This window comes from Microcebus murinus, chromosome 12 (assembly GCF_040939455.1).
Source record: "Microcebus murinus isolate Inina chromosome 12, M.murinus_Inina_mat1.0, whole genome shotgun sequence".
In the NCBI taxonomy this organism is placed as follows: domain Eukaryota; kingdom Metazoa; phylum Chordata; class Mammalia; order Primates; family Cheirogaleidae; genus Microcebus; species Microcebus murinus.
The window spans coordinates 81,738,120-81,761,898 of NC_134115.1; the positions used below are offsets into that span (position 1 = coordinate 81,738,120).

Sequence of the window (23,779 nt, forward strand, 5' to 3'; positions counted from 1 at the left end):
TCTCGAACACAGAGGAAGACGAGGGTCCCTTAGGAGAGGATGCTGAGAGACACTTCACAAAGGAAACAAAATTTGAGCTGAATCTCCAGGGAGGGGTCCACCAAGAAGAGGTGAGGGGAGGCCCTTTGGGCAGAGCTGGGGCAGAAGGAAAGGCACAGATGTGTGACGGGCACAGAGGAGGGTGCAACGTGGACCAAGTGTGGGGGGACCCGGCAGGAGATGAAGCTGGAGCACTCAAAGTCAGACTCAGGAGACTGACTGTCACACCACGGTGTTTGGAGTTTACCCAGCAGACTGTGGAGACACCTATGGCGGGAAATGTCCCCATTGGGATATGTCCAGGGTAAATAAGCTGCAACCCGCACTGGGCTTTTACAGCAAAACCACACTCCAGACAGACGAGGTTCCTCTCCGTTCCTGAGGCACAGTGAGCCCTGCCCTGCCTTAGGGTTTTGTCCCTGCTGTTCCCTGAGACTCAGACACTCTTCCATGTCCGCTCTTTCACCCTCTCCCTCCAGAAGGAAGCCCAAACACCACCTCCTCTGAGACTCCTGCCATGGTCGCTCTTCCTAAACAAAGCCTCCCCCCAGCCATTCATGATCACATTAAGCCCGTTTAACTCCTTAGGACTTTTCACAACTCCAAATCATCTTGTTTCTGTATTTACCAGTTTCTTGCTTCCAACACTGGGATGGAAGCTCCATGAGAGCAGGGAGCCGTCTGTCTTCTTCATTACTCGTGCCTAGAATGGCAACTAGCACACAGGAGGCTGCAAAATAAATGTTGAGCAAATGAATTAACGAATTAATTTCCAGAGTTCTAGCTACAACTACACTCCCTTTTCTCGCACTGAACAAGTATATATGAGTATAAATGAGCAAAACTGATATTACTTACTACAAAATCTATATGTCCAAGTCACACTGCGCAGACCAATTAAATCAGAATCTCTGGGGGTGGGATCCAGACGTCATTAGTTCAAGGTCCCCAGGTGATTCCAATGTGCATCCGAGGCTGAGAACCTGATGCCTCTGAAGGACAGGAGCACAGCCATTGCAATCAGAGAAGCTTCCTTTGTTTCCCAGATGTACCAATTTTTATGTATGAAGCCTGGGGTGTTTTGTTTAACCACTCCTTCATCCCTTGAATCTGTTCTAATTTGTTTTTTAGAAGTAAATACATTTGCAAATTTCAATATCTTAAATTACTTGTGACACACATTACAAATGATCAAGACACACAAAGACATCACTACCCAAAACTGAAACTTTCTATGTGGGAGAGCAATTTTTTAAAGCCCAAGTATGCCGTGATCCATTTCAGGGCATAAGAATACATCTTTTATAATACTCAAAGCGTTTCAGCTAGGATTTGATACCTACAAAGATGGCAATTTAACCTCAAAGAGTTACTTCTATTTCTACATAGAAGAAATCGTAGCAGGAAGGAAGTTTGGAAGTTCTTTGGAAAGATAAACCTGGGTTATAGTTAATCATTGCCTGGTTGTCTGTCATGTACTGGAGACTAGGATATAGAAATATAAATCAGATAGAAGTCCAGCTCTTGCAGCACTGAAAACAGGGGCAATAAGACACAGCGAGTGTCAGGACAGGTGCTACTCAAACACAGTGTTAAAGCAATGCTACCATTTATCAACACTGTGCTATGCATTTCATGTGTGTAACTCATTACATACTCATAGCCATCCCAGAAGCAGGTACGATTATTGCCCCTCCCCTCTTTTTACAGGTGAGGAATATAAGGGACAGAATGGTTAAGTAACTTGCCTAGGGTCACAGTGCTATTAAATAGCAGAGCCTGGATTCCCACCCAGACAGCCCAACTCCAGAACCCTGGTGCTCAACCATCACGCTATATTGTGTCATGGGAACAAAGGGGCAGGAAAGACCACTTCTGGCTGTAGGAAGGGGACGCTTCCTGGGAAAGACAGCATAGTGTTTGCCTTGAGAGATGAGTAGACTTTCAAGAGGCAGAGATAGCGGAAGGACTGTTTCCCGGCAAGGGGATAACATTGGTGAAGACTTGGAAACGGGAAAGCACTCGAGGAATGACATTTTGTGAAGTATGGGAGACATAATAAGGAGAAGTAAGATAATGGTGGGGGAAATGGGCTAGGCTAGGGCTAGATTATGGAGTGTAAGAATGCCAGTAAGGATTTTGGCTTAGGTAGCAGACATTTGGGAGCCACGGAAGGTTTTTGAGCAGCAGAGGCACATGAAGCAAGCTGGAGGACGGAGTGGAGAGGGAGATGGCGATAGGAGACCAATCCGGAAGTTGTTTTAATCCAGGCAAGAGGAACAAAAACAGCCTAGGAGAGTGACAGTGAGATAAAAGAGGAAGTAGCAAATGTGAGAGATTATAGAACTCAGCAGGACTCGGTGCTGGGTTGGACTTGGAGAGGAGTGAGCGGAAGGCGTCAAAGATGCATCTCATGTTTTGACACTGGGAGACTGGAGACACCGTGAACTCCGATAGGGAAGACAGGAACAGGCTTGGCAGAGGAAAGAGGGCAGATAAATGTCCTTCGGGAATGTAAGGAATTAATCTCATTATTCTCAGCAGGAAGATTTTTCTGACTATCATTTGAAGCCCTGCTCAGGGGTCCTTCACACTAACTGCTTTCCAATTGTTCTGTGACCTTTTTTACCTACTGAAATTGAGAAATGCATTTGTTGTGAGAGATTTAAGGAATTATCATCTTTAATTACTTAGACCCTTCTGTCCTAGAAGGCTATGATGTTGTGTATTTCCACACAGGAAAGCCAAAAGTTCATTTCTTTGTTCAAGGAATCCAAAGCAAGGTGAAGGAGGAGGAAGGCAAGAACTGCTGCCCAACTTGGGCAAAAGTTAAAACATCTTAGAATTGAATTTGAAGCCACTAATAGTTCAAGACATGTTGCTGTAATTCTAAAGAGGCCAATTAACATTTGGGGAGTGAACCATGCTAGACACTGAAGCAGGATAGCTTGATCAGACATAAATCTTACAATCAAAATGACAGTATGGCTTATTCTCTTGTCACCCAATGTGTGGCCCATGGACCCACAGCCTTAGGACCAAGAAACAGCTTATTAGAAACCTCAGAACTATTGAATCAGAATCATTTTAATAAGATTTACAGTTGATTCACATACTCCAGTTTATTTTGAGATGGGCTTTGGAATCAGGTGTATCTGGTTTTAAATCTCAGCCACTTACTACTTACTAGCACTTTACCTCCTGGATCTGCTTCCTTATCTATAAAATCAATCTGTGGTCCTACAACTTGGTTTCACACTAGAATAGCCTGGGAACTTTCAAAAATTCCATGCCCAATCCATACCACAGACCAATTAAATCATAATCTCAGGGAGTGGGATCCAGACATCAGGATTTAAAAGTCCACAGGTGATTCCAATGTGCATTCAAGGCTGAGACTGCTGACAGCTTTGAAGGGCAAGAGTGTGGCCACTGGAACCAATCTTCATTTGTATCCTGTGTCTGCCACTGATCATGTATGAGACTGGGGCTTCTTCTCAGCTTTAGTTCCTTCACCTGTGAAATGAGTATGACATATAATAGTCTCTCTTTCAAATGGCTCTGAGGATTGAAGGAGCTGACACATGTAAAGCACTTGGCACAATGCACAGTACTCAATGAATATTTATTATTTATTCAAGGCCTAGCTTCCTTTGCAGAGGATCCTAGGAAACATGTGGCTTGAAGTATCACATAAATGCCAATCTGCAGCCATGCTCAGAGGTGACTGTCAATTACTTGGCCATCAAGAGGTTAACGGATTTTGCCCCAGCTATTTAAAACATGCAAGAACCTATTCTTTTTCTTCATTAAATCGGAAAATCTGAGGCAAAGGTGGCTGGCAAGGAACTTTTGCAGAACAGGTAAGTTCCACCCAAAATGCTTCCAACTGTGTAGTCAGCATGGGGTGGGGAGAGGGCAGGGCAGGTCACACAATGCTTTTTCTTTGAGCAACTGCCCTAAGGAGTGAGACATCAGACCCTGCTCCTCATCTGCCCAGTGCCTCACAGAGATCTTCTAACTAGAGAATCTACAATGGGAGTTGAAAGGGCCTTTAGAAAGACTCTCATGGACTTCCTCATTTTTTAGAGCTCTGCCAAGGGGAAACCAAGGCCCAGGGAGTTAAGATAACTTATGCAGGGTCATATGCAATTTAAAACCACAACCAGAAGGCGTAAAGTTACTCATCAAATGTAGAGGAAACAGCCTTGTAGTGAGAAAGGAATTGAATGAAAGGGGGAAAAAAGACATAATAGTGCTTTGAACCAAAGAGCTTTATAAACACTTGTGGCTTTAACCTGCCCAGGAGGTAGATAAGCATGTGCACTTCAGTGTGTCCTCAAATTCAACCTCTCACAAGAGGTTAAGGAACACACCCAAGGTTGGAACTGACACTCAGACCTCCAGACTTCCTGGCTTTGGAGCCGGGAGCTCAGCCTCCACCTCCCTTGTCTATCAGGAAAAACATCTGGGTTATAATGCTTGAGGATGGGATATCAAGGGGAAGTGGTGGAAGTTCGGTTCTTTAAGAAACTTTGAGCAAGACTGCATAAGACCCAGCCAGGAGCCCCTCCCATGCCAGTCAGAGGCTCAAATGGGCTTTCCTTGTATGACCTTTAGGGAAATCTATTTGCCTGAGATGCTGGACAGGAGGAAAGAGTTGAGACCTCAAAATGTGTGAACACAGACACACTCTCAGGTAACAAAGCCTTTCCTTTACACAGTCATTTCTCCATGATCTCACGTGGCTCCCCTGCCACACTGGTGAGTGCCTACTTAAAGCAAGGCAAGAGCAACAGGCAGGACCATAAGAAGAAAAAGCAAAGGGAAGTCATCTTTAAAGGCCAAAAGGTTACATAAAACATAATAAAATACAACTGTTTCCTTTAAAATTTTTAATGGACAGGAAATGGTATAGAATAACTGCCAAGTCACATAAATTAACTTTTTTGTTAACGTTTGTGATCCCGGAAAGAACACACTATCAGCCAATGCAAACTGCACGGGCATTTCCATAAGTCGTCATCTGGGCGCGTGACTGAGGGTGGGCCACAGACCCATCTTCACTTGGTCCAGAAATAAAAGCGGCTGCCATGTATAGCAGGCTTCAGATCATCGTCGATCTCAGGGTTGGGTTCTGGTCTCGGTCTCGAGTGATAGGGATTCTCTGGTAAAGGTCGGTCTGTTTTCACTTTGGTGACCTGGGAAGAGTGAAGAAGGAGGAAGCAGAGTTTGAAGTTAGGCTGGAGGAGTCTGTGACTAAACTTGCCTCCTGGTGTCTCCTCTCTGCTCCTGCTGCCCCAAGAGCTCCCTGACTTAAAGCCCCAGAAAATCACGTTCAGACTCATTAATCTTGAATAAACACTCAGGACAGCCTACTTTATGTCATTCCACATGATAGAAGCTAGAGATACTGAAGGGAACAAGATATACCCACTGTCCTCAAGGAGTTGACAGTCTAGTGAGGGAGACAGACAAGAACGTCAATCAAGACTTCCTAACTACCATATTACCTAATGGCCATGGAGACATGAACTGCATGTTATAGGAGCAAGGACTCTGCACATCTAACTCGCCCTGAAGGCTAGTAGCTTGGACTATTTCCGAAGAGGAACATTTAGCTTAATCTTGAAGTTTGAGCAGGAGCTAGCCAGGAAGATGAGCGAGGAAAAGACACTGCAAGTACAAACAGTACATACGAAGACAGAGAGGCATGTCTCTTGAATGGTCAAAGCGAAGGCTACATGAAGAATGGAGGGAGATGAAGCACCTAACCAAGCACTTATTAGAAATGACGCTGGGCACATTATTCCACCCATTTTCACACTCCTGGGAGGCCATCTTGCAGAGGTTCTCTGAGGCCCCCTAGCTAACAGTGGAAGAACTAGTACACAAAGCCAGATCTGCCTACTCCAACACCTATGCTTTCTAACACCACACTACGCTGGTAGACAGGGGCCAGACGATAAAGGCCTTTGAATGATAAGCAAACCACATCTGTAGGCCAGAAGGAATAGAAGCTAGCCTGGAGAGGTGAGACTAGAAGGAGGGAGCTGAGCCAATAGGCCAGGAGAGATGAAGTACCGAACTGCAACAGGGAGACAGAAGACAGTAACACTCACGTTATCCCGATAGTCACAAAGATCTCAATCAAAGCCAGCAAAAACTGTCCTCATTTTAAAGATAAAGAAACAGTCCCAAATAAGTGAGAAGACATAAGGCCATAGTTATCAACAGTCTTCTGACTGTTACTCTAAGCCACCCCATATAATATGACCAGATTCATCTTCCTAGATGTATGAATTCAGAAACCATTTATTGTGAACAGAGCTTTCAGGTATACAGTCACACAATTTTTATTATAGTCACTCTATGAGGCATTATCATCTCTAGTTCACAGATGAAGACCATGGAATTTGGCTTGCTTCAGGTAAAGATACATAGTAATGTCAGAGCTAGAGCTGGAGCCCAAGTCTTCCAGTCCAGAGTGGCTTTTTGTTTATTTGCTTTTGAAACAGCTTTTCCATCTCCCTGCCATGATTACAGATCACTAAAGGTTCCTTAATGTTTAACAGTAATTCCTAATGCCTCTGGCTGATATCTGAAGCTCCTTTAAGAAATTCAAGGTATTTATGAAATAAATCTAGGAAATAGTTTCTCAAACTTCGCAGTAATTAAGGACTCCTTTCAATGACAAATTTTTGAGGAAACAGAAAAGCAACTTCCTCTTCTGCACCATCCCCCAAAAAGAAAAGGAGCAGAGGGATATAGTCAAACTAAATACCAGATAAGTGATTTGGGGCAGCCTACTTATCCTTCAATTTCCTGTCTATAAAATGGGGCGATTAGTAGCTCACAGAGTTATTGGAATGAAGTAGGATAATATACATAAAATACCTGATGTATAGTAGATACTCTATAAAATTACTTTGCTATTATCAGGATGATAGAATTATGGGTGAGAAAAAGCAATTCTGCCTAGGAAAGTCAGAAACTTTAAAGACAGACATGACACCTCAGCTGAGAGTGGACGAGTAAGAATTCACCAGGGGAATGTAAGAGAGAAGGGTAATCCAGTGGGAAGAGAATGCAAAAGTGAATAAAGCTAAAATTTAGGCTTTATGCAGCTGATAATCACATTTCTAGAAAGAAACTGGAGGCTGAGTGCGGTGGCTCACACCTATAACCCTAGCACTCTGGGAGGCCGAGGTGGGCAGATTGCTCAAGGTCAGGAGTTCAAAACCAGCCTAAACAAGAGTGAGAGCCTGTTTTTACTAAAAATAGAAAGAAATTAATTGGCCAACTAAAAATATATATAAAAAATTAGCCAGGCATGGTGGCACATGCCTGTAGTCCCAGCTACTTGGGAGGCTGAGGCAGAAGGATCACTTGAGCCCAGGAGTTTGAGGTTGCTTTGAGCTAGGCTGACGCCACAGCACTCTAGCCTGGGCAACAGAGTGAGACTCTATCTCAAAAAAACAAACAAACAAACAAACAAACAAACAAATAAATAAATAAGAGAAAGGAACTGGATACTGAATTTAAATATAACTAAAATAATAATCCTCTTAAAGAAATATGGTTTTGAAAAGAGTTAGGACAACAATACTTTTTTATTTTACAGAGTTTTTAAAAAATATATTAATACGAAGATTCAGGAATAAATATCCTTTCTTAATAGCATGACTCATTAATTCTCCCTTCATGAGTTAGAAATGAGAACAGGTAATTTTGTTACATGTATAAGTTCCATCTCTTTCCAACTTAGAATCATCAACTTTATTTTTTTGTTGTTTGTTTTTTTTTGAGACAAAGTCTCCCTTTGTTGCCCAGGCTAGAGTGAGTGCCGTGGCATCAGCCTAGCTCACAGGAACCTCAAACCCATGGGCTCAAGCGGTCCTGCTGCCTCAGCCTCCCGAGTAGCTGGGACTACAGGCATGCGCCACCATGCCCGGCTAATTTTTTTTTCTATATATATTAGTTGGCCAATTAATTTCTTTCTATTTATAGTAGAGACAGGGACTCGCTCTTGCTCAGGCTGGTTTCGAACTCCTGACCTCAAGCAATCCGCCCACCTCGGCCTCCCCGAGTGCTAGGATTACAGGCCTGAGCCACCATGCCTGGCCTGAACACATTACTTTAAAGTTGATGATTCTTGCCTGAGCAAGAGCGAGTCCCTGTCTCTACTATAAATAGAAAGAAATTAATTGGCCAACTAATATATATAGAAAAAATTAGCCGGGTATGGTGGCACACGCCTATAGTCCCAGCTACTCAGGAGGCTGAGGCAGCAGGATTGCTTGAGCCCAGGAGTTTGAGGTTGCTGTGAGCTAGGCTGATGCCACGGCACTCACTCTAGCCTGGGCAACAAAGCAAGACTCTGTCTCAAAAATAAAAAATAAAATAAAATAATGTATTCAGTGTTTCAGAAGAAGATATCTGAAGGTATAGGTAATCATGCCAGACACACACACAAAACATGGGCTAAGCCAAATAATGTATTCAGTGTTTCAGAAGAAGATATCTGAAGGTAAAGGTAATCATGCCAGACACACACACAAAACATGGGCTAAGCCATAACTCTACTTATGACACCAAGCTTATGTATTAACAGACGCTATACACAAAAAGAGGGGAACTAACATTAATTATGGACCTATGTGCCCAAACACTATGCTAGGGATTCACATAGGCTCTCTAAGTAAACCTCACAGAAAAATATGGATTATTCCTGGCCCCATTTTATAGATGCAATAGGACAGGAAATATAAAGCAATTTGTTCAACATCCCATAGCAATTAAGTAGTGGAAGCAAGATTCAAATCTACTGTCTCCTGAATTTTTCAAACCTGAATTTTTCTCAGCATCTTTCTACCTGTGCTGCCCCAGAGGGAATGAAGAGGGCTGAGGCTCAAGAAGCACAGATGGGTCAGATCACAAAGGGCCTATATGCCATGACATAGAGGAGATGCTTTAACTTGCAAGCAGTGGGAAATTATTTTAAAGTTTTTAAAAACAAAGTGATATATGATTTATTTTCCACACAGATCACTCCTATCATGAAGCTGTAACTTTATCCTAAATTCTTCAATCAGAGAATGCACTGTGTTCTAAAGCTCAAATTGATCCACCCTCCTCTTCCAGAAATTCACATAGCCCAAGTTAACTCTAATTCGAGAATAAAATAACACAGTAAGTATGGTGACAGGATGCAAAAAATATTCCAGGAGATGCTAATCTATACAAAGTGATGACTATACAGATTAAAAAAGAATGGGGAGTGTAGAATAAAGACATTCAGGTTTCTAGCTCTGATGTTTCAACAGATGGTGATGTCACAACTAAGATAAGAAATACAGGAGAAAGAGTAGAAAAACACACTTTTTAAAATACAGGCATGCTCCTTTTAAATCTTAGATATGTTCCCAAATATTGTCACATAACCCTAATCCTATTTATCCACTGAATTCCACAATAACCTCAATGATGTTTTCAACTGACAGTGTTTCACTAACACTTTTGTTTATCCTTCTCTACTCCCTTCTGCTCTACTACCTAATTAACCAGAAACAAATCTATACATGTGGGAAGATCTATTTGAAGGAATCTTTCTCCTAAAAAAAAAATCATCTGGATTGTATGTAAGTACTACCTAATCAATCTGTTTGGTAAATTTGGAGTTTGCATATCTGTATTCAGAGAGCCTCTTCTGACCACCTCCTGCCTTCATTCCAGCCCTGAGTCAGAGTGAGACTTCCAGTAGGAGACTTTTTTACCTTTGACAGTTCTCCCAGGTCAGGCCGCACCCAGCCCAGTTTGTCCAGCACACACTCGTCAAACTTTGCCTGCTGTTTGCGACAGTAACGAAATAGCTGCTGGCCGGAATAATCAATGCAGGTCCAATATTCTGTAAAAGGCTCTGCACAGTGACGCTTTATCTGCCTGGAAAAGAAGGCTAGGTTAGGGGCAGCTCTTTGCAAAACAATGAAAAAACAGAAAAGTGGACAAAAAATAGGTACAGATCTCAAATATATAGCCTTGTTTTTTAAAAGGTATGGGAGTGAATACTCTAACCTCACTTACAAGACAACTTCAGTGTCCTCAAGTTGAGAACCGATAAGTAAACAAAAAAGATTTCTGAGGAAAAAAAAATCTAATTTCCTCATCAGCAAGAATTGATAGCTTAAGGCACATGTATTTTACTCCTCACTTGGGGCTTATTTATCTTTTTCTTTAGATCCAATTGTAAAGACTATCAACTATCAACATAATCAGAGGTGGGCATGCTGATAGAAGTCCCAGGCAATGGCAAAGAAGGAGACAGAATTATAAAAAGCAAATACACAGACTAACAAGCAGAAGATCCTGGGATCAGCGTAACTGCCCTCCACTCCTCAAAAGCTCAAGGTCCTCTTTCTAGTAATGCACTGAACAAAAATAGAAATTAATCCTTGTTATCAAGAAGAAAGTTAAATTACATTTGGTGCTCTCTGTTAAGAAGCAGGGTAGCATATAATTCATTTTGTGGCTATCGAAAATGTCTGGGGAAAATGTTAACTTTTGTGTATAAAAGGGATAAGCTTCAGTTATTTTGCAAAATTCCCCTTTTCGTATCATTCAACCCTGCTAGTAATAAAATAAATGCAAATTCAAACAAGAGTAAAATACCATCATTTTATGTAAAAGCCATATTTGAGGCAGTGGAAGAAATTCAGAGCAGCTCCTTCCCCCAAAGGAATAACAATTATCAAGTACTTACTTGCCATACTCCAGGAATCTCTTGTTTAACATGTCTCAGGAAGGAAGAATCTCAGAGATGGTCTAAGGATGTATGTAATGAAAAATCTGCTCTCCATTCCTGCCTGAGAGCCACTCAGTTCCCCACTTGGGAGTCCACCAATGTCACCAGTTTCTTAGGTATCTCTTCCAGTTACTCTAAGCATAACCTGTACTCACCTAACCTCTTGAAAAATCATTCTGGTAAAAAGCTACCACTTCCGATGGGAGTTTTGTATTCCTCCAAAATGCTGTAGCAGAAGGGTTGCAAACCACTATTTTAGTAGTAAAGACTCCTATTTAGGGCCTTGTCACCCACACCTAACAGACAATTATCTACTAATGCCTATGATAAACAACTTTAGCAGTGAGAAATTCCTCTCATGGAGGCAGTTAGGGACTTTGGGAATTTGTGAAATCCAAACACTTCCCCCTTAAAATGTACTACATCTGCTTTGCCAAAGTTCTCTTAGAAAATAAGAAAAAACTTATTTTTATTTTTAGAGAAGGGATCTCAAACTCATGGCTTCAAGCAACCCTCTCACCTCAGCCTCCCGAGCAACAGACATGAGTCACCATGCCCAGCAGAAAATAAATTTTTTTAAAATAAATAAGCACACAAATTCAATCTTACTAGCAATCAAATCAATGTAAATTCAAGCATAACAAAATACAATTTGCACCTAACAAATATTTAAATAATATGCATTCCAGAGAACAGTGCTGAGAATAGCATAAATTGACCCAACTTAAAAAAAAAAGGCAATAAAGTTAAAAAGCCATAAATAATGCTTAAAGCATTTTATAGAATAATCTCACTGCTAAGAAATGTATGCCAAAAATTAGTTAAAAGATGAAAAAGATCTATACACAAAGATACCACTGCAGATTTATCAAAAAAAAAAAAAAAATCAAAATCTGGTGAATGTTTGCTAAGAACAATCAACAATCATGTACAATAAGAATTGGTCAGGTATATTATGGTTGGTTTATCCACTAATGGAATATTACATAGCCATTAAAAACCAATGATTATGAAGACTATATAGCAACTTGAAAGAATGTTTCCAATAGTTTCAAGTGAACAATGAATTTTTAAATGTATACATGCTATAATTATAACCACAAAAATATCTTCAAGTGGAGACAAAGACAGCAGAAGCAAGAGAGAAGGAAAGCAGCTATTGTGCTAAGGTATTTTGATTTTTTTCCTCAAACGTCACTATAGTGGACATCTGTGGTTTTTGCCTAGCCAGCATTCATTCCCTATTCTTCTATAACATCCTTCTAATTCTCCTTTGGGGAACAATCCCTCCCTGTCTCTCAGCAATGTGGTTTGGATGAAGCTAAGTCTACTCCCCGCTCAGGCCTGACCAATCAGAGCATTTTATCTCCTAAAGCACAACTGGTTCAATGACATGCATACAAGGTCGGCCAGCCAGGAGAATCAGATTCCGTCCAGGAACCTCTGCTCACTTCTGGAGAAATGGCACTCTTTGTCTAGGTTTGCTAAGCAAGTAGAGTCTCTTTGAAAATGAGGTTAACAGAGAAAACGCAAAAACTAAGATTGTGGGAAGAAGAGGAGAGGCAAAAAGACATAAGTAGTTGTGAAATTATTTAAGCCCTTGAATCTAAGCCTGCCTGATGCCAGGTCTGTTTCTGGACTTTACAGTTACAAGAGCCAATTCCCTTTAAATGGAGTTTCTATAACCCTTTTAATAGAGTTTTTACTAATATGGTTGTTAAAACATTTTTCTACAATTACACAATGTAGATTTTTTATCAAGCACAGTGGTCTACCTAAAATCTGACTCTGAACGCACTTTTCTTTCCATCATCATAGTGTTCTACAGTGACTTTAGCGAATGCCGGCTGACAAGCACTGTGCTGAGTTGTTTTTAATGTGCCTTTTCAAATTTTTTGTGGCAATACTGTATAAGATAGATATTATTTTACAATTTAGAAATTAAGATTCATGGAGATTAAAGAACTTGCCAGATAATAAAAACAAAATAAAAACAATACCACATTAGCCGGGCATGGTGGCGCATGCCTGTAGTCCCAGCTACCCGGGAGGCTGAGGCAGAAGGATCATTTGAGCCCAGGAGTTTGAGGTTGCTGTGAGCTAGGCTGACGCCACGGCACTCACTCTAGCCTGGGCAACAAAGCGAGACTCTGTCTCAAAAAAAAAAAAAAAAAAACAATACCATTGATTGTTTACCTTGATCTATCTGATTTCAAAGTCTATGCACTTGCTACTAAAATTATCCTTCCACCTTATTAGCTGGATTATTATATTCATTTAAGAATATCTTGATGTTTCAACCAGGTAGGCATTGATACCAAAAGATTCTTACCTAAAGAAGTCCAAAGCACACTGGTTGACCAGCTTGCCTTCATTTAAACACCGCCTCGGATCCTTCTCTTCCCAGCGGCAGAGCATGAACTCCTTGTTGGGCTTATCACACTGAGCTCCATAGTGATGGGCCGCAGCTTTAAGCACAGCAGAACTCACTTTCACCTGGGAAAGGAAAGATGGACGAGACCACAGACTGTGAGCCAGAAGATCACTTTCTCTACTTTACCTCATGCTGGTCAGAACAGAGAACACAAAGGTGGCACTGTTCTGACTTTACCAAGAAAATTGAAGACTGGGAGCTGTCAAAATAATTCTTTACGATCTACAGTGCTTTAGAGACCATGAAACTCTTTCACGTACATTGTTTTCTTCACCTTTACAATAATATCATTAAGTTGATATTATTATCCCCTTTTGAGAGATGAAGAAATGGTAGCCTAATAGAATCTTTAGATATTCATGGTAGAGAGAATGGCTGTGAAGGACAAGAGGCTTCTGGGATGTAGGGTAAGGAACCAACTCTGGGGAACTTTGCTCAGTTTCTGCTACAGGAATAAAATTAATAGTATAAGGATACAGAAAATTCCCGAAGGACTAGAGAATCACAGAAGATGAGAGACTGGAAAGGATAAGAAAGCACATGTAGAAAGCAAGTTATTCTAACTAATAATAAAGTACTAAAACCTGCAAATTTTATTTTTTATTTTTCTGCAAAAACTATTCGGAGCTGCAAATTTTAAAAAATAACAACTTAGAGCATCTCCAAGGTTGCCAACCCAGTCTCTATCACTCACTTTCAGTAGGTTTTCTTGAGAAGAAACATGGGGTAGTTGCAGTTAGCTCACAGAGGACTGCAAACAGTCCAGGGTCTATCTAATCGCTACTGCAGCAAGGGTCCTGCCAGCCTCTTTTCTGCACTATCTTTTCCTATACCAACAACACAATGTTTTAATGACTGTAACTTAACAGAACATTTTGTGACCTGGGAGAACCATCCTCCTCATCCTTCCTTTTCAAAATTGTCTTGGCTATTCTTTCAGATGAACACTGACCCCAATTTAATTTGCACTTCAATTGCATTGGATTTACTTATACATTAAATTAGGGGGCAATGGGCACTTCTATAATATTAGGTCTCTGCTCAAATTTCATGTCCCCAGAGACCCTTTCCCTAATTATCTTATATAAACTATCATCAGCGGTCACTAACGTATAGGAACCTTGCGCATTTCTTGTTTATTCCTAAGTATTTTACCATTTCTGATACTACATAAATGGGATATTTTTGTTTATTAGATTTTCAAACTGTTTATTGTTTACACATTGCCCTTACTGAACTCTTGTAGTTCTGATACAAAACTCAAGAGAATTAACAGAAAAACTAAACTACCATTTACAAAGACAAACTGTTTTCCTTCCTTTCTGTTATTTATATCTTTTTTCTTCTTATTCTCTTTTCCTATCTTATTGCTCTAACCAAATCCTCCAGGGTAATTCAGATGAACAGCAATGACAGTGGCAACCTTGCCTTTTTATAAACTTTAAAGCATAGTTTGGTAGGATATGTGCTGTTGACATCTGGTGTACAGTTGTTTAGATCTTCCTTGCTAAGGAAGTTTCCTTCTAATCCTAATTGGTTTTGCTTTACTGTTGCTGTTTTCTCCACCAGGAAAAACTGAAATTTTAGGCTTTTTATTAATCTATAAGGGTAACACAGAGCATTAACAGATTATCTAAAACTGACCCACTGTATTTCTAGAATACTACCTAGTCTATCATAGTGTATTATGCTTTAATACACTACTGGATTTGATTTGCAAAACTAAGAATTTTTATATGAGAATGGTCTATTTTATTTTTAATGCACTTTACACAGCTATGTTATATAAGATAAAACGCAAGGAAACATGAAGAGTAATTCATCTATACACAATAGAAGAGAATTTATGACTATGTCTACTAAAGTTACAACTTTACAATTATCAAAGCATAGGTAAAGTTATAATGTAAGTGAAATTTGCCATGATGATTCTAATAAATTTATGTTAAAAATCTGTAAAGTTTTTACATTAAAGTTTTTGAAAATAAAAATTTATTTAATTGAGTAGCACACATTTGCTTGCTTTATTACCTATAAACAGCTGGGAGAATAGAAATCAACACTCAGGCTGAGTGCGGTGGCTCACGCCTATAATCCTAGCACTCTGGGAGGCCAAGGCAGGCAGATCTCTCAAGGTCAGGAGTTCAAAACCAGCCTGAGCAAGAGCAAGACCCCGTCTCTACTAAAAATAGAAAGAAATTAATTGACCAACCAAAAATATATATACAAAAAATTAGCTGGGCATGGTAGCGCATGCCTGTAGTCCCAGCTACTTGGGAGGTTGAGGCAGTAGGATCACTTGAGCCCAAGAGATTGAGGTTGCTGTGAGCTAGGCTGATGCCATGGCACTCACTCTAGCCTGAACAACAAAGTGAGACTCTGTCTCAATAAAAATAAATAAATAAATAAATCAACACTCACACTTATTTTAAAGCTTAATATATTTTAAAAATTCAGTTAGCTATATTGACTTCCTTATCAAATGCCTTAAAATATCTTTAAATAGCTGATTTAATTATTCAAATGCCTATGGCTATCATGCCCAAAAAAGCCTGCAGCATTATTTGTTTTACTTCCCTACAAAGCGAAGATCTTAATCAAAATGAACATGTATACCCATGTCGCTGAACATGTAAACCACCATCCCTGTCACAGGGAAATCAAGGATGAGAGCCACTCATTGAATCTATTTCTTAACCCATGAAAGAAAGAGATGTGCTTGAGAGGATACAGCAGGTCAGCAGCAACCCCAGAACTGGAACTCAGAGATTGTGACCTCCAATCAGGCTTTTCCCCTTTACGTCACCATCACTGAGGTGGCAAAGAACTTGAAATGTCACCATATCCCCTCACCTGCTTCTTCACTAAGACTGATGAATTCCAACAGAAACAACATCCTTTCACAGCTGCTTACCGTGAATACCCTCTCAAATTCATTCAGCTCTCTTTGTCTCAAAGAACATCGAATTCAACATCCTTCTTCATTTATTCTCACAACAGTCTCACTGCACAGCAGGATTATAGTCTGCAGGTGTTGCAAGTGAGACAGAGAAAGTCACAATCTATAGCCAATCAATCTCCTAGTCCCGTTCTTGCTTCCTTAAACTATGTCTGCACCTCTTTTTGTAGTAACTAATTTATACCATGCCTTATATTTTCCTTAACTTATGTAAAATAGAGAATACTTATTTTATAAAACTGTTATGAAGATTAGTTAATACATTAAAAAATAAGAACAGGCCGGGCGCTGTGGCTCACGCCTGTAATCCTAGCTCTTGGGAGGCAGAGGCGGGCGGATTGCTCAAGGTCAGGAGTTCAAAACCAGCCTGAGCAAGAGCGAGACCCCGTCTCTACTATAAACAGAAAGAAATTAATTGGCTAACTGATATATATATATAAAAAAAATTAGCCGGGCATAGTGGCACATGCCTGTAGTCCCAGCTACTCGGGAGGCTGAGGCAGAAGGATCACTCGAGCCCAGGAGTTTGAGGTTGCTGTGAGCTAGGCTGACGCCACGGCACTCACTCTAGCCTGGACAACAAAGTGAGACTCTGTCTCAAAAAAAAAAAAAAAAAAAAAATAAGAACAGTGCCTAGCACAAAGTACATCATAAATATTAGCTATTATTTTTATTTTTACTCAAAATTATCAGTGTGCCCAAGGAATTTCCAGCCCAAAACTTCTGACTACTTTTTCTTTTTCTTTTTTTTTTTTTTTTTGAGACAGAGTCTCGCTTTGTTGTCCAGGCTAGAGTGAGTGCCATGGCGTCAGCCTAGCTCACAGCAACCTCAAACTCCTGGGCTCCAGTGATCCTTTTGCCTCAGCCTCCCGAGTAGCTGGGACTACAGGCATGCGCCACTATGCCCGGCTAATTTTTTATATATATATATCAGTTGGCCAATTAATTTCTTTCTATTTATAGTAGAGACGGGGTCTCGCTCTTGCTCAGGCTGGTTTTGAACTCCTGACCTTGAGCAATCCGCCCGCCTCGGCCTCCCAAGAGCTAGGATTACAGGCGTGAGCCACAGCGCCCGGCCTAACTACTTTTTCAATGGGAATGTGTCATAACTCCTAAGTCAAGGAGGTTCAAAATGTGTTTAACCTGCTACCCAATCCTGCCCTTTCTTCTGGCTTCCCCAGTCCTATTGTTAGGTTGCAAATCTGACATTGATTCCTGCCTTCAATATCTAATCCATTGCTAAGTCTGATCAATTCTAGATATACTTTTTCTTTCCTCTTTGTAAGCACAGTCACCAATTAGGTTGGGGTCATTAATACCTTTCTCAATTTTTTTAACAGCAACAGAGATTAATCTCCCTGCTTTTCTTTTCCTCTCTTCAAAACATTCTTTGGAGCTGCTGGGGTATCTTCTTCCTAAATGACAATTCTTATTTTACTCTACTATTAAATTATAATGGCAACCAAACCCTCAAAGGATTCAGCCTTAACAGCGGAATAAAGCCTGAACTTATTACTGAGTATTCAAAGCCTTCTGGACCCAAACTATCTTGCCAGCCTTCTCACCCACAACACTTCAAAAAGGGACTATTTGCTGTTTTCTGAAAACACTGAACCCACTATGCCCAGAACCCCTTTTTGGCCACCTGCATTTTCCCATCTCCTTACCTTCGCTCAGATCTTACCCTCATTTAGAGAGTGCACTCCATCTCCGCCCATAAATGCCATTCTTCAAATGCCACTTAGCCATGTCTTGTATTATGCCCCCAAAGTGCCTTCTCTATTCCCTTTATAGCCTCAGATAATTCTACAGCTGTAATCACCTCACCTTACAAATAACTGTGTCTGCAAATGCTAAAATCCACTAATCAAGATGGCCTACCAGTCACACTTAGATAACTAATCTAGATCCAACTTCAAATCCTATTTTCTTAAATCTTGTCTGCCCTTCTTTCATAGTATTTAATCATACTTTCTCTTATGTTTTAGTTTATGTAATTATTTGTATCTCAATTCAGTAAGGCAAATTTATTCCAGATATAGAACATCTGAATGAAATAGAACCTCAGATGTTTGTTGAACCAAATTAAAATTCCAACAAAAAATACAGCAATTCAAGATTAACAGAGTGACACAGAGGGGCAAGAAACAAAAGATCAACTGGCTCCATGGTAGCAACCCTCCTTCCACCCTATAGTAAATGTCACTTTATTATCAAGTCCCTGAATATAGCTAATAATTTCCTTATCTGAGGAAAATAATAGTTGCCATTCTCATAGACATAAAAGAATATTACATTAAGTAATGAAGGAAAAAACACTTAACAAAGTGTCTGGTATACAATTTCTGACACTTAATTTTTAGTCTTGCCTTCCTTCTCCTTTAATATAGCCTGTTCTTTCTACTACCCAGGCCTGCCACCACATTCATCAGCCTTAAAGCCTTCCGCCTCTTCCCACCACCTCACTCACCGGATAAAATCCAACTGCTTGGTCTGGCCTTGTTGAAGTTGCCTCCAAACCCTATCTCAGCCCAAGGTACAGCTCCACAATCAGCACCTGCTGCTTCCCACCAACGCTTAGGTCACCTCAAACAGCACTTGGCTCCCTAAACACACAAGGTTCTGCTAAGCCTTCTTACTCTTTTGAACTTTTGCCCATAACACCGTAGTTAAAAAGCATGGGTTTTAAAATCAGAACTGGGTTCACATTCCAGCTCTACCGCTTAGGAGCTATGTGACCTTGGGCAAATCTCAGGGCTTATTCTGAGGGCCTATTTCCTCATCTACAACATGGAAAGATCAATTTGATTAATATATAGACATACACACACACATATGTTCTACTTTACAGTGTGGCAGGGAGGAAGTCAATGAATTAATGCATGTAAAGTAATCAGCATCCTGCCTGGCTTCTGGAAAAGGCTTGATCATATTAGCTATAATTATGTCTTCACTTCTCACAGCACTAACTACATGATACTGTAACTGCCTCTTTATGTGTCTGTCTCCTCACCAGATTACAAACTCTGAGAGTAGGAAGTGTATCTCTTACTTTCCAGTGTATGTGCACGTGGTAGTTATTCAAGTATCTCTTGAATAAACGAATGCTTTAAATGTGTCCTGTTACCAAAGACCTTCCCAAGGCTATGAGTAAATTTACTCTCCAATATCTCATTTTCCCGCGGCTTCCTGCCTCCGCTCTAATGCACTCTGCACCGATGACACCACTTTAAGGTGACTGTCTCTCTCCCTTGACTGTGAGCACCTAGAACTGTACACTCGCTTCGCAGGAAGGAAGCTCTGAGGATTAAGCAACGTAAACTAAGTGACCCTGGCTGGTGCTTAGTAAAAAGTACCATTACTATTCACGGAAGAAGCAGGTCGCTGTGTGGACAGGGTTCTAGAGCCACTGCCGGATGCGACCGGGTGGTGCGGGGGGGACGACTCCCAAGGCTGTGGAGGCGACGTCCGGGGTGCCCCGTGCATGCGCTGGAGGGCGGGGGAGAGAGACCCGGGGCCCAGGGTCCGCAGAGGCGAAGCAGGGCTGGGCCCAGGCCCGGGAAGGGCTAGGCCCAAGCCCTATGCCACGCTTGCCTGTCCTCCGGACGAGCCTCACCTCCTGCACTTTCAGCTCCTCTAGAGTGGGTAGCTCCACTATCCCCGGCATGACGGCTGCAGCCCAAACTCTGACGAAGCGCCGTCAACCGCGTCGCCCCGGTCTCCTTGAACTCCCCTTTCCAACACCGGCGAGGCCACACAGCGCCTGCGCATGCGCAGCCGGCGGCACGCAGGCGCACTGCTCTGCCCAACCGTGAGGCGAGAGAGCGTGCGCAATGCCAGGAAGCTCTGCGAGCCCCGCGGGGCGGGGCTTCGCGTCGGCTCCGCCCATCCCTCCCGGTTGTCATAGTGAGGCTGCAACCACTGAGACTCCGGATCCCAACGTCTGGAAACTATTATAGAAGCAGGCGCCATGCAGTACACTGGGAGCCAATATATCGGGGACTTTGTAGATGGGAGGTAAGGGCCTCGTTTGATTCACTACGTCTTGAGTATCTGTGACTAGGAAAGACCCTGTCTTTTTGCGTCTGCGAAGGACCTTGTACCACACACTCACAAACTTGCCCAGGGAACTTGCTCAAGGACCATATATACCTAATAAGCAGCAGAGCTGAGATCCATGCATTCCGTATGTGTGTGTGTGTGTGTGTGCTATCTATCAGTTTTGGATCTGGGGATAAGAATATTAAAAATTTCAAGATCCTTGTTCTCATGGAGTTTATTTTTTATTTCTTTTTTATTTCTTTTTTTTCCTCAAGGGATTGGCCTTTGATCTCATGGAGTTTATAATCTAGTTCATTGTCAATGAACAAATAAATGAGAAAATAATAACAGGTAGTGATAAATGCTATGAAAACAAACATGGAGACTGGGGAAGAGGGACTGTGGCTAATCTGATTCCACAGGTGTCTTCCCTATAGGGGGTCACAATCTAGGGATTATTCTAGAAGACTAGAGATATAAATCACAGTAATGCACCAGTAGTAAAAGCTATTTGGTTCAACAATGTGGAGTGTCTACCAAGTACCAGACCCTGAACTCGTCTCTGGCACAATCCGTGCTCTCAAAAAGTTTATTCAAATGTAGTGGGGCAAGTAAACACGACACAGATAGCCACAATTCCGCATGGGAAGTGCTCCAGTAGGAAAAAGCAGACAAACACAGAGATAGCTACTCTTCCTTGCCAGCCATCCTGGATGAAGAAGGTGGAATCTCTGTTTTTATAGCTGGGGAAACTGAGGCTGAGCAAGGTGAAGTGGATTGCCAAACAACTGCTAGTTGTTGGGAGTGTGAAGCACTCCTACCTCGGGGCCATGGAAATGGAGAAGGGATGAAGGGCAAGATTTTGGTGGAATCCAACTCTGTATTCACAGGTTGGTGAGATTCCAGGGCTTTCTGACTTCACAGGAAGGACCTATGGTCTGGCTAGAGATAGAAGATAGATTCCTAGAGAAGGAGATAATATTAATATAGATGGAAAGCCATCTCTAATCCTTACATCATCTTTGCAAGGGAAATGTTATTACCTCTCTACCTTAGAGGTAAGAAATATGAGGCTTACAGAGTTTGAGACACGTGTCCAACTCAGCAGGTCAGTGGCAGAGGTGCTTGGTGTGTGCTCCATCTCACAACTCTATGAGGTGGTTCAGGCTGACCTTGCAAGTGGAGGAACAGATGTTAAGAGAAGCAAAATGACTTGCCCACTGTTATGGGTACACAGCCAGGAGTAATGGAGTCAGAATTTAAACTCAGTCCTGTGTCCCAACTATGTTCCTTTTTTCTACAACGTTCTGCTAAAGTGAAGGTGGTAGAATGTTGGCAGATAGATATGGAGTATTGGGCATTTTAGGCACAAAAATTTGAGAAGCTACACTTATTTTCAATGGGCTATGTGTGTGAGAGAAAGAAACATACAGACAGGGTCAAAGACAGAAGGCTCTCAAGCATTTGCCTTTGGTTTTTTGTGCATTTGCATTGGGTCTGCGTATTGCATCAGCCATTTCCATGCTTTTGTCCCTAGAAAGCTGTTTTACTTGGGGTTTTTGGTACCGCTGTAACTATGACAGGGATTCCCAGCCCTGAATAGGGTTCTTCAACTTCCCATAACCAGCAAGAAGTCAGTTGTTTTGCTTGTCATATTTCTTTTCATAATTTGGCCCTGTATTCTGTATTGATTTTGTTCTTCAACAATGGTTAACCAGAGTCATAATGGGGGCCTCTCAAATTTCATCATGTGTTGAAAGACACAGGATAATAGAGGAAAAAAGGCTTCAGCATGAGACAGTCCAGGGCTCAAATCTGACACTTATTTGTTTTGTATACTTAATTAACCATCCATGCCTCAGTTTCCTCATCTGTAAAATAGGAAAATAATGCACATCCAGCAGAAGTGTTCCAAGGGCTGTGTAATATAGCATATATGAATGTCACTTACATGTGGTAGATACTCAATAGATTTTTTTTTTAATTTGGAAAGGGAGTATTTTCCCTTTAGAGTTTAAATGAATAGAGTAGCTTCTCTATACAGTAGAAGGTTGATATTTAACATTTGGTTTGAAAAGTTTATGTAGACTCTTCACTGCTGGTGGGAATGTAAAATAGTATAGCTGCTTTGGAAAAGTTTGGCAGTTTGTTAAAAGAAAGTTAAACAGGCGAGGTGTGGTGGCTCACTCCTATAATCCTAGCAGTTTGGGAGTCCGAGGTGGTAGGATCACTTGAGGCCAAGAGTTCAAGACCAGCCTCGGTGACCATGAGATTCCAATGAGCATCTCTACAAAAAATAAAAAAGTTAGCCAGGCAGAGTGGCATGCACCCATAGTCCCACCTACTCCAAAAGGCTGAGGCAGGAGGATCACTTGACCCCAGGAGTTTGAGATTGCAGTGACTAACTATTATGACCCCAATGGCACTAGCCCAGGCAACAAAGAGAGACTCTGTCTCAAAAAAATGTGTAGTTTTTTGTATGTCAATTATGTCTTCAATAAAGCTGTTTTTTTAAAAAAAAAAAAAAAAGTTAAAAGACACATGATTTTCCTGTACCATGTGTGCTTATAAAAAAATAAAAAGTTAATGTAGGATCTATCTGACCTCAGGAGCATGGTTTCTCTGGAATGGTTGCACAATTGAGTTCTAGATAACTCCACTGCACAGCACCACAAGGTAAGTGCCAGAAGAGACCTATAAACACAGGAGGAAGGGAGACCAGTAACATTTATGTAACAACCACTGTGCTCCAGGTGATTTTGCCTGCATCTTCACCTCCTCCCAGGAACTCAATGAGGCATCATCATTCTGTTTTACGGACAGGAAGAGTAAGGCTCAGAGTAATTGCATAGCTTACCCAGTCACCTAGTTAGCATTTGGCAGAGCAGGGGTGACAAGCCAGGCGTCTCAGACTCTGAAGCCTGGGTGCTTTCCACTGCAGAGCCCTGTGCTGGGCCCCAAGAGGACGCATCCAGTCAGGGCGGTCCTCAAAGGCTTCACGGAGTAGATAATATTTGAATTGGGCCCTGAAGATTGTGTAATTGCTTCACTGTGTCCCCCACTAGACTGTGAGCCCCCTGAGGACAGGAACTGCATCTGCCTTAACCACTGTTGTATCCAGCAGACCAGATTCTCAGCACAGCCCCTGGCACGTGGTAGGTGCTCTGTAAATAGTTGTTGGAAGGAAGGAAGGGAGACAAACAGAGAGCTTTGGGAAAGTCTCCAAGATGATACATCTAGAAAATGGTGGTGTAAGATTCAAACCCTTATCTCCTGTCTCTAAATTTCATATTTTTCCTAATATTCCACTCGTGGTGTAATTGGCAGGGGTGGGCCAGTTAGGATGGGGGGACAGGTAAGACACAGAACCAGACGCCAGTGACCTGGGCCTTGGTCTCTGCTTCACGATCTTTACTGTGTGGCCTTGGATACATCCCTACCCTCTCTGGGCCCACCAAGGGGGTATTTCAAGGGGCAGCAATCAACTCCAGGACAGCCTCTAGAT

General features: G+C 41.6%; 2 protein-coding genes across 2 annotated transcripts in view; one reads left to right on the top strand and one right to left on the bottom strand.

The window, feature by feature from the left end:
- Positions 1–4,919: 4,919 nt before the first annotated feature.
- NDUFA8 (NADH:ubiquinone oxidoreductase subunit A8) lies at positions 4,920–20,029 on the bottom strand. The gene is made up of 4 exons (XM_012771782.2): positions 19,850–20,029; positions 13,173–13,336; positions 9,816–9,981; positions 4,920–5,240 (listed from the first exon to the last, which is right to left on the bottom strand). The coding sequence occupies exons 1-4, from the start codon at positions 19,898–19,900 to the stop codon at positions 5,103–5,105; spliced, it is 519 nt and encodes a 172-aa protein (XP_012627236.1). The 5' UTR covers positions 19,901–20,029; the 3' UTR covers positions 4,920–5,102.
- Positions 20,030–20,067: 38 nt separating this feature from the next.
- The window catches only part of MORN5 (MORN repeat containing 5), a 33,787-nt gene continuing 30,075 nt past the window's right edge, over positions 20,068–23,779 (top strand). Inside the window, exon 1 of the mRNA XM_012771783.3 lies at positions 20,068–20,250. Within this exon, the coding sequence (XP_012627237.1) occupies positions 20,204–20,250 (47 nt within the window). The 5' untranslated portion in view covers positions 20,068–20,203. The remainder of the gene's footprint in view (positions 20,251–23,779) is intronic.